The sequence below is a fragment of the Vigna umbellata genome, chromosome 2, assembly GCF_029865625.1.
Source record: "Vigna umbellata cultivar VRB3 chromosome 2, Vumbellata_1.0, whole genome shotgun sequence".
NCBI lineage: Eukaryota > Viridiplantae > Streptophyta > Magnoliopsida > Fabales > Fabaceae > Vigna > Vigna umbellata.
In genome coordinates, this window is record NC_142166.1 from 46,282,325 (window position 1) to 46,302,791 (window position 20,467).

A 20,467-nucleotide genomic window follows, 5' to 3' on the forward strand; every position below is an offset into this window, starting at 1 on the left:
AACAACTCCAACATTATCAAGAGTTTATATAGTTTCGGGATACTCAACTTCTCCATTAAAACAATGTGGAACAACTCTTGCAAGAAGTTTTCACCATGCTCCGCTCTCGTCATCAGTAATCTTGTGAGTTGTAGCCCCTACACTTTTTACTTTCTATACATTGTGGACCATGTAAATATTTAGGCTTGGGGTGTTCTTGTGCATGACATCTTACATCATTTTTACATTTACATATTGCATCTCATGTTTAAATGGAAATGTTTCATCTTAACTCTGAGTCTATGTTTGTATAATGACATTTTTTTAAGCACACTATGATTATATATTTCTGATTGCTTGTTGGGAAACTTCACACACGACACAGTGAGATTTGACACTGTGACACTTAAGGAAGATAATTTTTGAGAGGTACATAAATAAGATAGAAAATATTTTTTTTTTAGATTTCTGTGGTAACACTCACTACACTTGGTTACTGGAGATTTGTCTGTAAAAAATAAATAAATAAAAAATTAAAAGATTGAAAAATATATATTGAGTGAATAAAATTGACACCCCTTTGAGACTATATGTTACTGGGGAAGAGACACTCCTTTGAGACTGAGTGTGGCAAGTAAAAAAAAAATTGAGTGGAAGATCCATGCTTAGTTGGCAGGCAAGTGTCTTCTAAGTGAGGAACCTAATAGAATTTTTTTTTTCAAGAGAAAATAAAATTCCAAATATTATCTGCCTTGATGTCTAGTGTCATACCTCAACTAAGTAATTGCACTTAGGGACCCAATAAGTTAGTCATCATTCTAAAAACACTGTGAAGTGTGTGCTTGAGGAATATCATTGTTTGAATTGAACTTGAGATAAGAGGGTATATTTCCATTTAAATTCATTAATCATTCTGTGTGCATTATCAGTATGTGTTAGTTGAATTCTCTTTGCTTGAGGACAAGCAAATAGTTCTTTAGGTAGAAAAAGGTTTGTGAGTTTGTTTAAAACTTATTATGGATTATTTTGGATTTTTGAGAAGTGAACCCGACAAGGATTGACCTTGCTCCTACGTATCTCCATTCATGATGAAAAATCAGGGATCACGTAGTTCTGGTAAAAAAAAGTTTAGTTTAACAAAATTGACATTTTTTTTTGTTTTAAATATTTTGTGTTTTTTTTTTATTTTAAGAATGGTGGGAAAAGAAAGAAACCGGCCATAGGCCGACGCGTACCATTTATTTTATGATTTTAAAAAATTGTTATTTGTGTGTTATAAAAAATAATACCTTTTAGAAAAAACTTCAAAGTGCAATAAAAAGAGAAAAAGAATGGTGTAGAGACGACATAACCTTTTAGCTTTCGGTATTCCCCTAGTTCTTCCTTGGTGGTTGTAGTTGACAGAACAGTTATGTGTGAGAACCTATTTTCCTCTATACTCTATTTCTCTCTTTCTATTTGTATTATTTATGCATGTTTCTCTCTTTTTTTTTTCGTCCCCCTTTTTCTATGACAGGATGCATATTTATATACATATTGTAATATTATGGAAATCTGACCTTGATTGTGAATTAATTGACAATGAACAAAATAGGGAAAAAATAGTCTTCGTTGGAAGAAAACAAATCAAATAATATTCAAGTCATTAATTATAATTATAGTCAGAAATATATTTTTCTCTTTAAAAACCAACTGACATGTAGCAAATATATTACACTACAAAATTTTTTAATAATACCGACGGATTTTTACGGACGGATATATTTCCGTCGGTAAATTTTCATTACCGACGGCATTACCGACGGATTTTGAATTTTATTTACTGACGGCCAAAAGCCTTCGATAATTCCGTCGGTAACTGACATACGTATTACCGACGGCCAAAAGCCTTCGATAATTCCGTCGATAATTGGCATACACATTACCGACGGCCGCAAGTCTTCGGTAACTCCGTCGGTAAATGACATACACATTACCGACGGCCAAAAACCTTCGGTAAATTCGTCGGTAATGGTAATGTAAAAAAGCGGGAATTTTCCCGCCCATTATTTCACTTACCGACATTACCGACGGATTTACCGAAGGCTTTTGGCCGTCGGTAAAAAGAGCGGGAATTTTCCCGCCCAAATTCTGCCCCCAGCGTCAATATATGTGGCAAAGACGCCCATTACTCCTCATTTTCATTACCAACTCAGTTTCACACCACCACTACTCATTTCTGGTTGCTCTCCACCGTCTTGTGGCTTCAACTCTCTACCATTGTTGGTTGCTCTCCACCATCGCAGGATAGTCTCCACCATCACGGGATGCTCTTAACTTTTCCGGCGAGCTTCACTTTTTCGGCATGCTCAAGTTTTTTGGTGGGTTGTTGTAGAGTTCATTAGGAACATCACCGGTGCTAAACTTTTCCGGCGAGCTCAACTCTCCATGATAAATTGACACAACATCACCGGTCCTAAATTTTTCCGGCGAGCTCAACTCTCTGTGATAAAATGACACAACATCACCGGTCCTAAACTTTTTCGGCGAGCTCAACTCTCCATGATTCCCTATGGTTATTCGCGTGATGCCGTTTTGGTGGTAGAGTTCGTGGAAATGAAAAAAAAAATTAACACAGTGACGAAGGAAGAGGAAGAAGATGAACCAGGTCGCGACATTTACCGACGGATTTACCGAAGGCCTAGGGCCTTCGGTAATTACCGAAGGCTTTACCGACGGCCAAAAGCCTTCGGTAATTACTGACGGACAAAAGATCCGTCGGTAAAGTTTACCGACAACGTTTTTACCGACGGTATGTTGGCCGTCGGTAAGCCGTCGGTAAATGTTAATTACCGACGGATTTTATACATTACCGACGAATTATGACCGTCGGTAATCTCAATTATTCTTGTAGTGTTAGTTTTTATTATTGCTTATAATTATTGGTATAATATTGATTTAATGTGTCCTCCATTAAGGAAAATTATTTTATTATTTTCTTTTTCCTTTTTTTTTCTTTACTCACCATTAATTATTATTCTCTTACTTTTTGTTTTTTTTATTTTTATTTTATTAACTTACCCGGACGAAATTAAGTGTTGAGATTTGTTTTTTTTACTCACCATTAATTATTATTCTCTTATTTTTTGTTTTTTTTACCTTTATTTTTAATTTTTATTTTATTAGTTTATTCAGACGAAATTGAGTGTTGACAAATGGTTTTTCCGTTCTATCAAAACTTGTTTATTAATATCTTCCTCTCTTATCGTTACACTATATTAACTATGTCACCATCTAGATCCCTACATAACAGAGAGAAATAGACAGCAAGAAGGAGAAAGAGAGAGGAAGGAAGTGAGGAGTGGAAGGAGATGGCATGTGAGAGTCATGGTTTCTTCCTCTTGAGGTGTGATGATGGGGTCAACTCCATTGAAGAGCTAAGAGTGTCAAAGCAACAACACATAAGTCCAAAGCCTTTCAGTAGCTTCCGCGTCCATAAGTATATGAACACTGCCTATGAATGCTTTTCAATCGATGATGTTCTTCTCTCAACATCAGTTGAGACCTTCACCAACCTCAGGTGGCCTCAAGGAAACCCAAATTTTTGGTATTGTTCATTCAATTCATGTCGGATCCTTCCTAGTATTCAGCTAAATTATCATAACTTAAGACCTTGTTGTTGTTCCGTTACTCTTTAAGAGATCACACACGTATAAATCACCTTGTTTAATGTATTATTTTGATTGCATGCAGTGAGATATTGAAGGGTATGAGCTTAAAGATGACAGAAATAAGCTTACTGGCCTTGAAAATGATTGTGGAGGGTTATGGCCTTCCCCAACATTACATTTCAGATGTTGAAAACATGAAGAGTTGTACCCAGATACGATTGAACATGTACAATACTGATGCAAACAAGGGTGCCTCTAATGGTCACACTGACAAAGACACCTTAACCGTTTTGTGCCAAAATGAAGTTCAGGGTTTGCAGATGCTATCGAGATCAGGCAAATGGGTTGACGTAGAAATACCTCAGAATTGCTTTGTGGTTATTGTTGGTGATGCATTGAAGGTATATATGCACAAAATTAATTAATTGAAATTGTCGTTATATATGTATTGAATAATTATAGTTATGTTACGTTAATGAATGAATAGGCATGGAGCAACGGACGAGATGAAGATTGAGGTGCCTGGTGAGTTGGTAGATGACAAAATTCATCCTCTTCGTTATCGTCCACTTAATTTTGGAGAGTTCTTCAATTTCTTTGCTTCAACTCGCAACCATAATGCACTTTATGTGTTTGTTGGTCTTTGAAAGCAATTCATGATTATATATGAACATATCAAGTCAAAATGGATTGCTAATATAATTACATCTCCTTTTCAATAAGATGAATTCCACTGCAATATTTATGAAATTTCTCAAATAAATATGCTTTATATCTTCCACTTGTGTTTCTACCAATTAAAAATTTAGATTAAAAGGTAATATAAATGTACTTTTAGTTTATTTACAATTTTTTTAACAATTAAAATATGTTGCAACCTATACTTTAAAAAAATATGAGGATATAAATTAATTATAACACTTTGGAGAAGTATATATATAATATGTATGTACTAATTATAACACTTTGGATAAGTGTATAGAGATAGTATGTGTATATTACACACACACACACATATATATATATATATATATATATATATATATATATATATATATATATATATATATATATATATATATATAATATACTGATAAAAAAACATTTATAAAGTCTTGTAATGTCAAAGTGTAATTACATCTAAAAGAAAAGCCATACGCATATGACAGTTTTTTTTCTTTCATACGTGCGTTTATTTATTTTCGAAATTACAGGGTTTTGAGGGCTAAAATCATATCTCGTGGGCATGATTTTGTTTTGAGAAAATTGTCAAATACAGAACTTCTTAATAATATTACAATCGTTGTTGTGTTTGACTACTTGTACAAGATTAAGCTTCATTAATCCCGAATTAACCTCAAAATAATCATGTTCAAGTAAAGTTATATTTAGATTTGACTATGTCAACCTAAATTATTATAATTGTGAAAGTTTTTGACAATTTTTTTTGAAGATAATGTTCAACTGAAATTGTATAGTATTTAACATTTGACGATTTTGACTAAATTGAAGTTGTACTTAATATTGACGAGTTCGACCTAAATTCAATTTCAACTAAAGTCGTGATATATGATGATGATTTTTGAGTAAAATTTTTTGAACTAAAATAGTTACAATAATGACGACTTCAACTTTAAAATAATTCAACTAAAGTCATTAATGTCTCTAGAGACTTTGGTATTAATGGTATTTAAAAAAAATATTGAGTTGAACATCAACTTTAAAATAATTCAAAGAAAGTTTCAACTAATTTTGCATATTTAATTCTTAATTAGTTTTGAATTAGTGGAAGATAGTTCATGAAAATAATAAGAAAGTTCATTACAATAAAAACAAAGTTAAAGATAGAAATCTTAATACAAACATTCCTTCATCATTGGTAATAGAAGGGTACACAATTCATTTGTGTGTAAAATATTTTATTAGCAAATATTAGACAATTAAATATTGTGTTAATTATAATTTAAGTATTATTATAATTTGTGCAGATGTGATTATGAAGAATATATATATATATATATATATATATATATATATATATATATATATATATAATATATATATTACATTATTCTTTAAAATAATACATCAAAATTATTCTTTAAACTTATCAAAAACCAACTAATGATATCTTCTACTATATAGGAATCAGTGTCTTTATGTTTGTTTTCGTCAATCTTTAGTCCAAATTTTTTTACACACAAGTAATTAACATGTGACACGACTTCAGTTAAAATTAAAATTAGATTAAAGTTATTATCATTCAATAAAATTGGTCAAATAATAATATGATTTAAGTTGAAGATTATCTTTATGAGAAATTACAAATATATTTTATAACTTTAATAATTTAAGTTGAAATCGCCAAAATTTAGTTATAATTTTACTTTAACGTAATTATTTTAATGTTAATTCATATAAATTAAGTTTTATCTGGCATAAGTCGCCAAATACAAAAAACGACTTCATTATTATTAAAAAGCTTTAATTTTAATGAATTCTTCAAAAGAACTCTTCCAATAACAAATTTAAAATCAAACTCCGATCTCTAATTTCCAAAACAAAACTAACCCACTTATGAGAAAAAAAAAAGCCTGCGTATGACTATAAAAAAAAAACCGTGTCAGTGTGAGTTGATATTATTTTTTTTCAATTATTAATACATTGATTTAAATACCAAACATATTCATTTCTTCCACAACTTTAATTCTATATATCTGAATAAAAATAATAAAGTTAGAATTAAACTTTAAATAATTTTTACACTTAATATTTTTTATTGATCTCGCTTAACTGTAAAGGAAATATTAAAATGAAAATTACTATCAATTGATATAAAAGTATTATTATTAAAATTGAAAGTAAGTAAAAAAAACAGTTGAGATAGAATACAAATTATATAATCTTACGTGTCTCATCATCAAGGTAAATGTCAATATCTTACCTTAAGATATCTGAACATATAGATTGTGCATCATTTTTAATGTAATCCGAAAATATATAAAGGTCGATATTTATCCTTTTATAATTTTTAGCCAAACAGGGATGCTCATTAAAAGGCTCCAATGTTATTACTTTCCTCATATACTTTGTATGATCTTTCATTTTAAAAAAAAAAATTACAGAATGTCACACATTATAGAGTTATTAACTTTTATAATAATTACTTTAAAATAATTTTTGAAAAACTTTAATTAATTAAAATTAAATCCCTGAAGCATTAATTTTAGTTTCTTTTTCATTTCAAAATACCTTTTATAAACTACTTTTGAAGAGCGTAATAGTTTATATAGAGAGAGATGTGAGTTTGAAATACAAGTATCAAGAACTATTCAAATGCCAACATTTTAATCCACACGAAATATGACATTGTTTCTTTAAACAGATGATACACTATGAGCACAAAAGCTAATATATTTTGTATCACCCCATATGCTAAAATATCCAACTTATTCTCTCTCGAAATTACTATGTGTATTAAATTCTCGTCTGATATCATTTGTTAATATTTTGTTACTATCAAACTCTCATCTCTTATTTATTTGTAGTGGAACAAAACAAAATATACAACATTTATATTTATGAAAAAAAATCACAATAAATTTAAATCAAATTATTAAAATGTTTTTCGTCTTTTAACTTTAATTTGTTTACTTAAATCACAATAAATTTAAATCAAATTATTAAAATACTTTTCGTCTTCTAACTTTAATTTATTTACTTAAATCAATTTTATTAAAAATAATATCTATAATAATAAAATAAATTTTGTAACTTATTTATTTTTATTCATAGTAAATTAAATTCACCTATATTTTGAAAAGGAATAACATTGTTCAATATTAGTAATATAGACTCATCTTACCAAAATCTTGAGCATGAATTTGATAACGGTAGTTTTTAGGACTTTTGCATGAGATTCTTTGCTATAGAAAGAATGTGATCCATATGCAAAATACTTTCTAATAGTTAAATCAATAAGAGAGTTTAGAATCTTTATAAATATAATGAATATGTGTAATTATGAAGTGAGTATTCCTTAAAAAATAAAAAATTGTATTTCTAGGATCAACATATATGTTATGGACCTATGTTATTTTTGGAATAATGTTTACCTCAATTATATAATACAAGTGTATTTAATAATAACACAATGATATCTCATCATAATATCAAACCGTCGAAATTAACTACGATACATGGATATTACTATTAATAGACGTAGGTGTGAGAGTTTCATATTAAAAAAGCTTATGTATGTTGGAATGGGGAGGACAAACATTATTTTAGAAATTAATATTTTTTGTTTATAAAATATCTAATTTATTTAATATTACGATTAAATTTTTTTCTAAACTAATTGTTATTTAATAAATTTGTATAGTGTTACTTTCTAAAAGATTGTCTTGTTGTCCAAATACTTAAAAGTAATATGTAACAGAATAATTTTAAAAAAATGTGATGATGGTTTTAAAATATTAAAATGAAGAAAGGAAATTTAAGGGTGTGTTAATTACTACTAAGTATATATGCTGCATGTTATGTTATTGGAGAGAGATGATATTGAATGGGAAGAAATCTTGCATGTTATGTTATTGGTCCATCTATATGTATTTATACAATTATAACAATGAAGCTCTTAAAATCNAATGAAAATAAAATAAAAATGGACATATTATAAGGACTGTTCAAACGTGTGTACTACAAGTAGAATCAACTTTTCTCTTTCTACTTTATTTTTAGACAATATGTCTCATTCATTTATATAATCCTATTATATAAAGTAAAACTGTTAATAAGGATAATGCCCTTAAAAATATTTAATATACAATATTAAAATTAAAAACTTCTAATTAAATTATAAACTAACTTTAATACATAAGATTGTAATGTAATTGGACATAGAAGTCGTATAATAACTTAAAGTCACACTTCTAAGAAACACATAGAAGGAGTAGTTTTGAAGGTCATACCCAACTTTGCACTTTCCTAGCAAGCATTGTTCAATATCAAACCCTCAGTCAACGTCCTTCAAATAGACAAAGACAAGTCATTGCTTCCTGTTATCATTATCAATATCTTCATGTTTCCTTGCACACACAATTGCATAATTAAAGAAAATATATCCTTCGTTTAATAAGTTCAAAACCAAAAAACAGCCATATTGTTTAAAAAGTAAGCTGCGTATAAACTAAGGCAACTATATATATATATGAAGTCTTAATCACCTAACCAATTGATATGTCCAAAACTATAAAAAAGGGAGCTGAAGAAACGATTTTGGGTTTGTGTTGGAACGAGTCAAATTAATTTTAAACAAGATTTGAGATTTTATACATAAAATCAAATTTGTAATAAAATAAGAGAAAACTAACAATGGAAACACAATGGCCGGAGACAAATGCACTGTTACTATATAGTCATCTGCAGACTGAATTCATGCCACAGAAAAAAAGTTAAATAGAACAATGTCACAACTTGGCACAATTTAAGAACGCCTTTTAAAATAAGGACGACACAAATACTTTTCTATTTGCATTTAAATCTTATTTCACTTTTGTTGAGTTTGATAATTTGGACATCTCTTCTATTTACTAAACATTCACATTTGATACAGCATTAAAATATTTGATTAAGATCACAAATGCTTGATGCAAGTGTCATACCGCCATTTGGTTGAGACCACATTATTTTGAACAGGATAATGTTTCTGTCGGGTAACTGATTTATTTATGATTACATTAATGCACCTGCAAAGGTCATTTAAATATCTGCAATATCAATTCACTTAGCCTCTAAGTGTGCCTTAAACTACACGTCTGTTCCGTAATTCGATGATTCTTGAGCCATCATAATCACACCAACTACTGATGGGCAAGGAATATTGCGGACTTTCATGTTATGGTCCATCATTTGCTTGGTTTGGTATACTGCATCAATTATTGAAGAGTTTTGCCATTCTGTATTGGCCAAATTCTACCAATCCATGGCATTGAAATGAAGTTTTCATACTATTCAATATCGAACTGAATTTTACTCAGTGAATCGGTTAAATTATTTTAATCCTACACACTTCATTTTCTGCACAAGCGAAGGTAGCATCAATTTAGATGTTAGAGAAAGCAATAAAGCAGAGTATCATTTTCCAATTACATCATCACATGCATCACCAAAATACCCTGTGGACCACAACAAACTTTGTTATTGACGATTTGTAAATTAAATTAATGCACTAAACATAATCCTATGTCTCTACTTTTGGTCATTTTATAGAGTTTGGTATGCACCGCATTCTGGATTTGAATTGGCCTTGTGAATGAAGGAACTGAGTTTCCTAATTATTCTGGATTTGAACTGGATTTGAACTGAGTTTCCTAAGAACAGAAATTATTCTGTATTCTTTAAAAAAAAGAAGACAAAAACTCCATTGGTACCACAGATGCTACTGAAAATTGGTCCCAAAGACTCAATGCTAACTCCCTGATGACAGCATGGTTTAACAAATTCCAAAACTTCAGTTTTGAATTAGGAGACTTCGAGAACTACATTGCGCTCAAAACTTAGGAGATTATGTTATAACACCGCATAAGTAATGGAACGAGAACAGAGGAAGAAAGAATATATGTTTGAAGTGAATAAACTGTATCTGTGTATATTTACAATAACAGCACAGGTGTTTTATATACAAAGTAAAATGACAGATGTTGGACAGTTAGCAATGCATCTGTCTTGGCTTAACGCACTAACAATTAGTATGCTTTTGAAGTTCAATATATCAATCTCACTCTAAATTTGCAGTTAAAGAATGCACTAATTTTGAGTGAAATGTGTCGCACCAAATACGTACCTGGAATATTCCACCATGTCTATAACATGTATGATGAATTGAGCATGAGAAAAGCCGAGAGAGTACAATTATCCGTCATTGATGTCTTAAATCAACTATCTGAACAAGTTATAATAAGTTTTTTCACTCATATTCAAGAATGAAAAGGGACTGTGGATTCCATCACTGAAAAAAAATCCTCAAACTCAAGGACGCATATAATTTGAGACTAGATTCGAAGAAAATTGCTTCACCTTTTTGAGAAAATGAGCATTTTTACCCAGACCATCTTCTCCTGCAACAAAAGCATTCTTCCTACAGTGAGAATCATTTGGATGATTGTATGTATCACCCTCAACAAATATAGCTACAGAATAAATAACCAAACCATCGCTAGGAGTATAACTGGTGCGAAAGTTCAACTTCACACACACAAAACACTATTACAGGTTTACTCAAAAGAATTAGCTTCTAGAAAAGTATATATACAGACATTCACCTTCAGACTGAATAATCCGTGGTTTCACATTACTTTATATGATTACATTTAAATGATTAATGTAAAAGTCTATTAAACAGTTAGATTATTCTATGTTTCTATTTCATATTACATAATATGATTTGGATCAGTAAATATAAATTTTAATTTTGTATTTTATCTGTATACGATTTATATTCTGAGTGTGATAATTAATATGAAATGAATATTTCCTATTAATTGTTTTATACGTTTTATAATTACTATTTGTCTTATTGAGATCAATAGTAATTATGTTGGAGCATAAATTTTATTTGTATGCACTCTTAATATACTAAAAAAACCTATTTCATATTAAAGTTTTCAAATAATTAAGAAGTAATTTCGAAACAAGTTTCACTGATAGCCAATAGCAAAATATAAATTATGAACGTTAAAATAATTATTACTCTAACAGAGTGAGAAAAGATAAAGAAAAAACATTATAAAAGGACAATTTAACTTGTTTATAAGATATAAAGTTTTTTTTTAATGTGCCATGCAATTCTCATGATAATATATTGAAAACTTTATTTCACAGTGAGATCTTTACATAAGATATTAATTTTTTTCTCAATAAAAAATTTATTTGATTCTATAAGAATGTTAATATAGTTAATATTTAAAAATAAATAAATATACAACTTAATACATTATAAAAATCATATAATAATAATAATACAAACAAAAAATATTTATATTTAGGTATTTGAAGCTTGATTTTTAATTAAATATCTTTTGTAACTCTTTGACTTGGTTTATCCTTTTCTTTTTAAATCTAACAATAAATAAGATCAAAACAAAAAAAAAAAACAAATCTTTCATCAAAGAATTAATTATCTTCTGACAATAACATATTATATTATTAAAAAAAGGAAAATAAAAACTAAACACTTTATTTTATAACGAGATCTTTAAATAAGATATTAATTTATTTTTCGATAAAAAATTGTATTTGATGCTATTGGTATGTTAATATGCTTACTATTTAAAAGTAGATAAATATACATTAAATACATAACAAAAATGACATAATAATAATAAAACTAAAACGAGAAGTTATATTTAGCCATTTCAAGCCTGATTTCTAATTAAATAATTTTTCTGAGTCTTTGTCTTATCCTTAGAAAAAATGTCTAACCATGTAGAAGAAACGACAACATTACAACATTACAACCTCTTGAACTGCACGTCAAATGCTCTACCACTGAGCTACGGACCCTATTTTATTTGTATAATTTTTGTTGTAAATTTTCAAAATCTATTTTTTTTACATCAAAAGAATGTTCAAGCAATTTTATAGTCTGTATTATAAAACTGAAAAAAATATGAAATTTATGTCATCAAACAATTTAATCTATATAGTTGATATTTGGAAACATTTCCCATATACTTTCTTAATTTTAAGGGTCCAGACAAAAATAACTCTTGTATAGTAAAATTAAGAATATTAAGTCCTCATAATAAAATAGAATACTTAAATATTATTTTAAAAAAAAAGTGCAAATAAAAAATTGTTGAAATATAAATCTTAATAATCTAGTATGATAAAATTAATTTTAAATTGAATAACTCTTCATTCTTGCAATCTTGTATTGTGGATAATATAACAATTCTTTTGACACCACAAATACAATTTTCAACGGTTTTAAACCTTTATAATTCTCTCCAAACAGTAAACTCATTTCCAATAAGTACTATTTAATTTGACCATTATCTTAGTTATTACTTTTATTTAGATGTTACTGATGTTAGACATTTAAAGTGTTATGGTCCATGGTTTGATACTAAATTATGTGAAGAGTTTTGGTAATTTGTCCTACCGAAGTTGCACGAGTCCATGTCTAATTACATCATCGCATGCATCACCAAAATACCTATTCTTAAATATCCAAGTGGACCACACAATAAACTTTGTAAATTATATTGAGGCACTCACTTAGGTGATGATAAACACAGTCATATGTTTCTAGCTTTGTCATTTTAAAGCTTGGCAATCACCCCATTTTGAATTGGCTTTGCAGATATCCCATTATCTTTATCATCCAAATCACTTGCACTTGGGGGAACATCTACTGCTGGGGAACAATTGAAAAACCCATGTGGCTGCATCATGAATAGCAGAATAAAATTAGTGCCAATTCTATCAATACAGAATATTCTTCTTCTTTAAACAACTTTGTTGCTTCCACCTATGGAAATTGCTCCTACAAACTTAATATATAGTTCTCTCACATATTCGAAAATGAACTTGGGTTTTGGATTAGGAGACTTCAAAGAAGATTCACACTGAAAAACTGTATTGACTAAAAATTTAGGAAATAAGCATGTTTCAGTAGTTCAATATGAATATTTTCACAGAAAGAAAGACAAGAAAATAAGCTCATTTTGAGTGGAATACCATAAGCAGAAAGCCAAGGCGTTCCACTGGCATAACTGGCCAGTCTTCCAATCGAGGAATGTGTGTCATACCAAACACGTACCTGCAATATTTCACCATGTCAGATAACATCTACACAGAATGAATAAGAACAAAGTCTAAAGAGAGAGTTATTAGCCAAATATGTGTTAATCCATTAAACATTCTATATCGACTAGAGATACAACAAAAAAGAAATTTGTGCAAATTATTTATCAACTTTTTTTTTTCAAGGACACAGTCCATACAGTATCCGAACATGTGAAACAAGAACAAGTGAACTAACCAAAGAACTATATCAGCTTCCTCCAGTGATCTATTTTGCTGAACCCAAGTAGCCAAACCCTCTCCAACACGTGGATTCTGATTAGGGAACTCTCCTCCAGGCTGCATTTCGTCTGGAACATAAGGAGTGACCCAAAGATTGTGCTTCAAGAAAGCTGCTCTTCTCAGAAACTTGGCCTCTGAACCAGCCAAGGGTAAACAATTTGAACCAGGTACCAACTTGTATCCTGTTAGCTGCCCGGTTCGGTTTACCGTTCTGGTGTTTCTCACCTAAAACAGGAAATTCAAGTGAGCAACACTGGGTAGAATATGTTAAATAGTATGTTTTTTTAACAAGTAAACAGTCCCACTTTGAGTAATATAACTGCAAGATAAAGGGTTACAAAAAAAATGGAATCTTTTGTTTCATTTTTTCTTTCAAGTGGAAAGAACTTACAATCCAGTGTCGGGCAGATAAAGGGTTACAATCACGCATTGCTTCCAATTCTGATTTAAGCAGTTTTTCCTCTGCATAAAATGCGTTGTTGTGAACATTATTCTCTCCTGGCTGTTCAACTTTGACATCCACCTCAACAACCTGGAGACGGAGAAGTAGAACTTTGTCACTATTTTCTCCTATTATTTGTGAATATACCTCCTGAATTTCAGAATTTTGATGGAGGTGAAAGACCTATTCTTCCCTTTTTTTCAAAGGGAACCACACCATGGACTATTAAGTAATAAAAGAAGTTCAACATGATAATATCACAGGAAAGTAAAAAACGACAGAAACTTCATACAGACATGGGCGGCTATATCAAAGATCATGTTAGTTAATGTGACATTATCGAAAGTGATACTAATATGTACTCTTAGTATTGGTATTATTCAAAACACCATCATTCTTATGCTTATCCTGCTACTGAATGCAAGCTACATAATTGAAGATTTTCATGCAAATATTTTTTTTTCTAAAACAAAATTTGAGACGAGCAATAATCGCATTACACTGGCTCAAAATATTGAAGTATGAGCATCCAAAATATTCCTTTCAGCATCTTGCCCAAAGAAAATTTTAGTTGAACTCTGACCTGATTAAATGCTTCACCAGGCTTGCAATCAACAGCCATGTCCATACGAGCAACAAAAAAGTGCTGGTGGACAGGCGCATATAATCCAGGTGCAATGGTTGTGCCATATTTTCGAGTTTCGCCTGGTTGTAACGCTCCTAAACTGAGAATTCCCGTGAGCTTGACCTCAGCTTCTATTTTTCCATCCTGAAAGAAGGAAACAGCAAATAGAAAATCAGAGAATCAATCCATATGCTTATGTTTGAACATTGAAATCCACCACCAAAACACATGAATGCCTGTAGAGGGGTAGGATAAACAGTACAGAACATAGCAATGAAAGTCAGAATAAACATACTAAGTGAAAGAATGCATTTCCTAATCATGCACTTAGGATAAAAATTTTCTTTCTTTCTGGTTCAGCTGCTAGGGTACATAGCAGAACCCTCAGCTTGAAGCCAGTACTCTCTACTCTCATTTAAAAATCTGGGACACCAACTATTATATATTTTAAATTTTAGAGTATCTCTGTGTATATCACCGAGCCTCAACCATGGTTGAAACTCTGCCAATCTTATCAGACAACAACTTGCCTGATAGAAGTGCCAGAAAAATCCATACTCATAGTTAGCCACAGTGCATATAAAAGATACTGTCAGCCTTCTAGATCGTCGAACTTCAGCCAAACCTGTTCTCCAGTCTTGATGCTTCCATAAAATACCATGATCCTCTTCATGCAAGCAGACACAATTCTCTATAGTCTCAACACCTCCAGTAAAGTTTGTGAAGTGGGCATCGAAATATTTGACATAGCCTAAACAATCACAACCCTGCAATAAAGCCTCTTGCAAAACAAATTTTAATTTCATCTACGTTGAGAAAGAAGATTAATTTGACTAGATTAGAAGAAAATGCCTCGACCTTCTTGAGAGAATGAGCATTTTTACCCAAACCATCTTCTCCTGCATCAAAAGCATTCTTCCTATAGTGAGGATCGTTTGGATCTCCATAAGGAACCACCATCTCAACAAAACTCAATCTGTGGGCCACTGGCCTTCTTCCTCGACTTCCATCAATATAGGCTACAGAATAAATAACCAAACCTTCTCTAGGAGTAAAACCAATACGAAAGTTCCACTGCACACAAAAAAATTTACTTTTACAAGTTTACAACATAGCTTTTATCAATTAGCCAGTAGAAAAAGTAAAGATACAGACAAGACAATCACCTTCTGCCATTGAATGAAGTGCCCGTTGACACGAAAACTTGGACCTTCAGGCTGAATAATCTGTAATGGCTTTACATCACTTCTATCAACTCCTCCCCGGGTTTCACCAGAAGTATAATTTCTCAGTGGATCAGCAGGTGGAAGATGGATAAGTTTTCGATCTTCAAACTCAAGAATTTCCATATTTTGCATGTCAACAAGTATATAGATTCCTTCAACTGGACGAGCATAGCCATTTTCCATGGGGCAGTCACTTTCAGTTCTGCAAAAGATTAGTGGTTTAGCAAGCCTGCGGCTAGGGGCGTCTGTTTCGCTATGATATCCTACACACCTGTAAGTTTCAGCTCCATTAGAAAAAACAAATCAATGAACTACCTTCATATGAAATGTGCTGAAATCATCTCAAATTAGCAACTAACCATGCATCCACCATCACGAGATCCATGTCGTCAATCCCTCTTCTCTTCATTGCTTCTCGAAATGGAGGGAAGTCCTTCACAACAGCCTCACATTCAGCATACTCCACAGCATCCTGTACATATAGAATGAATTACACAATGCTATTCTGATTTGGAACTAATAGAGATAAGGACTAACAGGTAAGTGCGGAGGTTGCATTAATTTTACATATTAGAGTATTGTTGTCAAAAGTACGAGTTTTAGATTCAGAGGAATGAAGTGACATACAAGAGAATGAAACAATAATTTCTATTAATTGAGATATATTATCATGAATGGATAAGTTCATCAAACTTACAGCACTAAGTTTGGATAACGGACCATGATAAGGAAATACGGTAACCAATCCAGGTTATGATGAAAATAGGAAAACTAATTCTAGCAGAGAATCTATTATATGATATGATAAGATATTTTCATGTACTTTAATTGTTCCAAGTACGTTTATTTAATTGCATGCATGTGCAAAACAAATATGCTAGAATATTAACATTTATTTGACTTCTATTCTATAAATATTTTGATGCAAGTTCTAGCAAAGGTGTTCAAATAGGAAGACTATAAATTATAATAAGGAGCAAAACTTTATCAAGTGAACATATTTACCATTGGTGGCTGAACATTTGGAATGACTTTGGAAGAAATAACTTTGCCCCTATGGTGACCACCTCGAGTTGCTGCATGCACTTCCCTGAGTTCAACAATCCATATGCTAGTCTCATTTGACCTTTTGTTGTAAACAACCAATCGTGCTTTCCTTGGGGGAAGTTTCGAAGGAATCACAGGTCCTCCTTTAGTCCTGGGAAGCAAAGAAGGCTGGAAAGGTGGGAAGAAATATGCATCTGCTAATGCAATAACTTGTTTATCTGGTTCTACCAGGACTACTTCAACGAAGCGCATGCTATCCCTCACCTAAGAAAATAATCAAATAATGGTAAATATGGACAAACAATCGTTTAACTTTCAAATGTTATTATTAAGCTGGCAAAAGTAAGTGATGTTTTCCCCATATAAATTCATAAACATTCAAACACAAACATATCATAACCATACTAGGTAATAAGTTTAAAGCTAAATCTAAAATGAAAGAGATTATATGAAGCAATCTACCTCAGGGGTTGCCCCAGCAGCCCGAACTGTAGCTACAGCCACTGATATTTCAGCAGCTAACAGTGGATCCAAAGGGTGGCAAGTTTGAGCTCTCGTCATGACTGGAATACCTATGCCAGGAAATAAGCAAAGAAAATATTTTTTTATAGAAGAAGAAATTTCATTGAAGACAAAAGAGAACAACTAGGGAGCGAGTATACTGAACCCTTTGAATAAAAAAATTCTATACACATTAATACAAAAAATCCGAGAAAAACATGGAAAGAAGACGAGTCCGAACTGTTCAACATATAAAACTAATCACATGTCTTCACCTAACACTACCAGCTTAAATTTTTAGATGAAGGCACCAGAATGGTTTTATACAACATTTTAAAATGTAGTAAAGCTTCCAAATCTCCCTGAAAATACAAGTAGCGACACTTTTGTATCAAAGAAGCAGAAGACTTCAATCACAGATCAAAAAATTTGGCAAAGAGACATCCTTAAAAAATGTTCCTCTCAAACTACACCCACTAAGGGACTACATAAACCACAAAGTGCACATTTTTGTGGGAGTGAGGAAATCAGGCTCATATAAGATAGCACTACATCAGTTAGTGTCGAACAAGTCAATTAAACTTTACTTACTCTATAGAAATTAGAAAATTTTCAACCCAACTACGCACTAGTAGATTAAGTGAATTGACTAATCAAATTAAAAAAAAACTATAAAAATTAACTATATTTTTTTATTAATGATCTTTTATTTATTTATTTATTTATATACACAATAGTATCAAATATTTAAGTAGTCAACCAATATTAAAAATGCTAATATCTTCAAATTACATTTGTTTTTTCAACATGATAACAGTCAATCTTTGACTCACCAAATGAGTCAAATTGATTTTAGTCAAAAACTACTCTACCTGATTGAGTTGTGTACTTATCTTTATAGCTTTTAAAATACACATCACTTAAGCCTCACAATATTAATAGGTTGACTACAGCAAATATCTCAAAATCAATCAAAAAGAGAAATGGTAGGAAAAATATATTTAAAATAAAAAAATTTAAATCACGATGACTGCCTTTTTATATTTTTATTTAATGTTATATGCAATGCTTTATTTTTCATTCTTACACATTGATTTATCCTTGCTATGTTAAGAGACTTAATGATGATTTCAAGAGAACATAGATAGACTTCCTTACCTAGTTATATTAGTAATCCGTATAATAAAAGGCTTACCAAGGTAATTTCTAAAAGAATTACATATAAATTTGGTTTATCTTTAAAATTAGAAATTGTTATTTACGCCCTTCCATTTTCACTAACATATCTTCTATTGCAAATTTTTCCCTAAAAATAACTTTTATCCATAAAGGAATTTCCGCGAGTGTAAAAACTTCAGACATTCCAAAGAGTAACTTTCAGAAGCCAATTTTTAGGAGAAAGATGTTATAGTGAAGAGGGAGGATTAGAGGCAATTGGTGGGGAGAAAGAATCCTATTCTTGCAACAAGAAGGAATGTTGGAGATGCAGAGACAGTAGTTGGGGAAACCTAAGACCATTAAGAGGAATGCGAGGAATCTAGAAATAAAAATGTCGAAAGAGGCAAACACCCTCTTTCACAGTAAAGCCAAAACACAATGTTGGTGTCATTGAAACAATTATTGCATCCACAAGGAACAGAGATGGTTGAATCGTCTACCATGATGACATGACTGACTTGCACAGTAAATAAACGATTTTTCTTCAAGGAACAGAGAAAGTGAGTCAAATGTTAGCTTTTTTATAAATTGGCTTCAAAACAATACTTTCTGAAATGTTAACAGTCCTAGAAACTCCATTTTTGGGAAAAGAAATGTAAAGGGAAATCAATAAAAAGGTGTTTGAGTGAATACCTTTGGTGGTGGAGGTGGTTTTGGGAGGAGGATCGGGAAAGGAATCGACGGCGGACATGAGGGCGGAGACGGGGGGTCTGTTTCGGAAGGGATCGGAGGCGGGGTGGACCCAGGAGGAGGGAACTGCGGAGGACTTAGAAGCAGTGGGGTTGTTACTGAGATTATTTGGCGTCGCTTTTTCCTGAGCTGTGGCCATTGTAAAGGGTTAGCGAGCTCACCGTAGAAAACTCCACCGCAGTAGTATTCCAGTGACATACAGCAACGCCTCACTGCACAACGCAACACACGCCGCGGCCCCACACGACAGCAGCAGAAAGAACAACAATAACAACCTCAAAACTGTGGGCACCGCTGTTTTGGTCAATACGTTGTGGAATGATTGATTGAACAACGTATGAGATGCGTGACCAGTGCTACTTTTGGGTGATGATTGAAAGTAATTGAACGAATGTGGAGGGGAATGCGTCAGCAGTGTTGCTTTTCCCTGAAGATTATGGAGATGAATCACTGTTGCTTTTCCATGGAGATTGAAAGTAATTGAACGAATGGAGATTCGTCACCACTGCTGGTGCTTTTTTGCATGAAGATTGAAAGTAGCCGAAAGTGCGGTTGGTTGATAAAGTTAATTGTCTTTTCCTTCTCTTCTCCGTTTCTCCTCTTTGTTGTGTGTGACCTGACAGAAGGCACCAATAGTCTCTGCTGTTTCAGACAATATGGCCATTCAGCAAGCAGCAACAACACATCAGACTCCAACATAGGGAAGCGGAACATACAATAACCAAGTTGAGGTCCACTGACAGCTGGATTGGGTTATGTTCCATCTACTTTTGTTTTCTTTTATTAGAAATGAAAAGAGATACTAAAATAAGATTTTCCTTTTCTGTCACATATTTTTTTGTATTTTTTGTTTTAACGTGAATAATCTTTATTTGTATTTCTATTTTACAATTTAGAAATTTATTTAATTATTATACTTTTGGAGTTCAAAATGCTTCTAAAATAAAATATAAAAAGTTACTTGTATAATTGAGAATCTTTCTTAAAATCCACTAAT

General features: G+C 31.5%; 1 protein-coding gene, 1 long non-coding RNA gene and 1 pseudogene across 2 annotated transcripts; 1 reads left to right on the plus strand and 2 right to left on the minus strand.

The window, feature by feature from the left end:
• Window positions 1-63: 63 nt before the first annotated feature.
• Window positions 64-4,276, plus strand: LOC124830396 (putative 2-oxoglutarate-dependent dioxygenase AOP1.2; annotated as a pseudogene).
• A 4,179-nt stretch (window positions 4,277-8,455) lies between these two features.
• On the minus strand, window positions 8,456-10,947 carry LOC148204113 (uncharacterized). The gene is made up of 2 exons (XR_015784401.1): window positions 10,477-10,947; window positions 8,456-9,710 (listed from the first exon to the last, which is right to left on the minus strand). It is a non-coding gene; the product is annotated as an uncharacterized LOC148204113 (long non-coding RNA).
• A 1,805-nt stretch (window positions 10,948-12,752) lies between these two features.
• Window positions 12,753-20,163, minus strand: LOC148204114 (spermidine copper dependent amine oxidase 1-like). The gene is made up of 12 exons (XM_088107103.1): window positions 19,414-20,163; window positions 17,524-17,633; window positions 17,020-17,325; window positions 16,374-16,486; window positions 15,955-16,285; window positions 15,647-15,862; window positions 15,319-15,555; window positions 14,747-14,932; window positions 14,113-14,253; window positions 13,678-13,946; window positions 13,374-13,455; window positions 12,753-13,078 (listed from the first exon to the last, which is right to left on the minus strand). The coding sequence occupies exons 1-12, from the start codon at window positions 19,607-19,609 to the stop codon at window positions 12,956-12,958; spliced, it is 2,310 nt and encodes a 769-aa protein (XP_087963229.1). The 5' UTR covers window positions 19,610-20,163; the 3' UTR covers window positions 12,753-12,955.
• Between the last annotated feature and the right edge of the window lie 304 nt (window positions 20,164-20,467).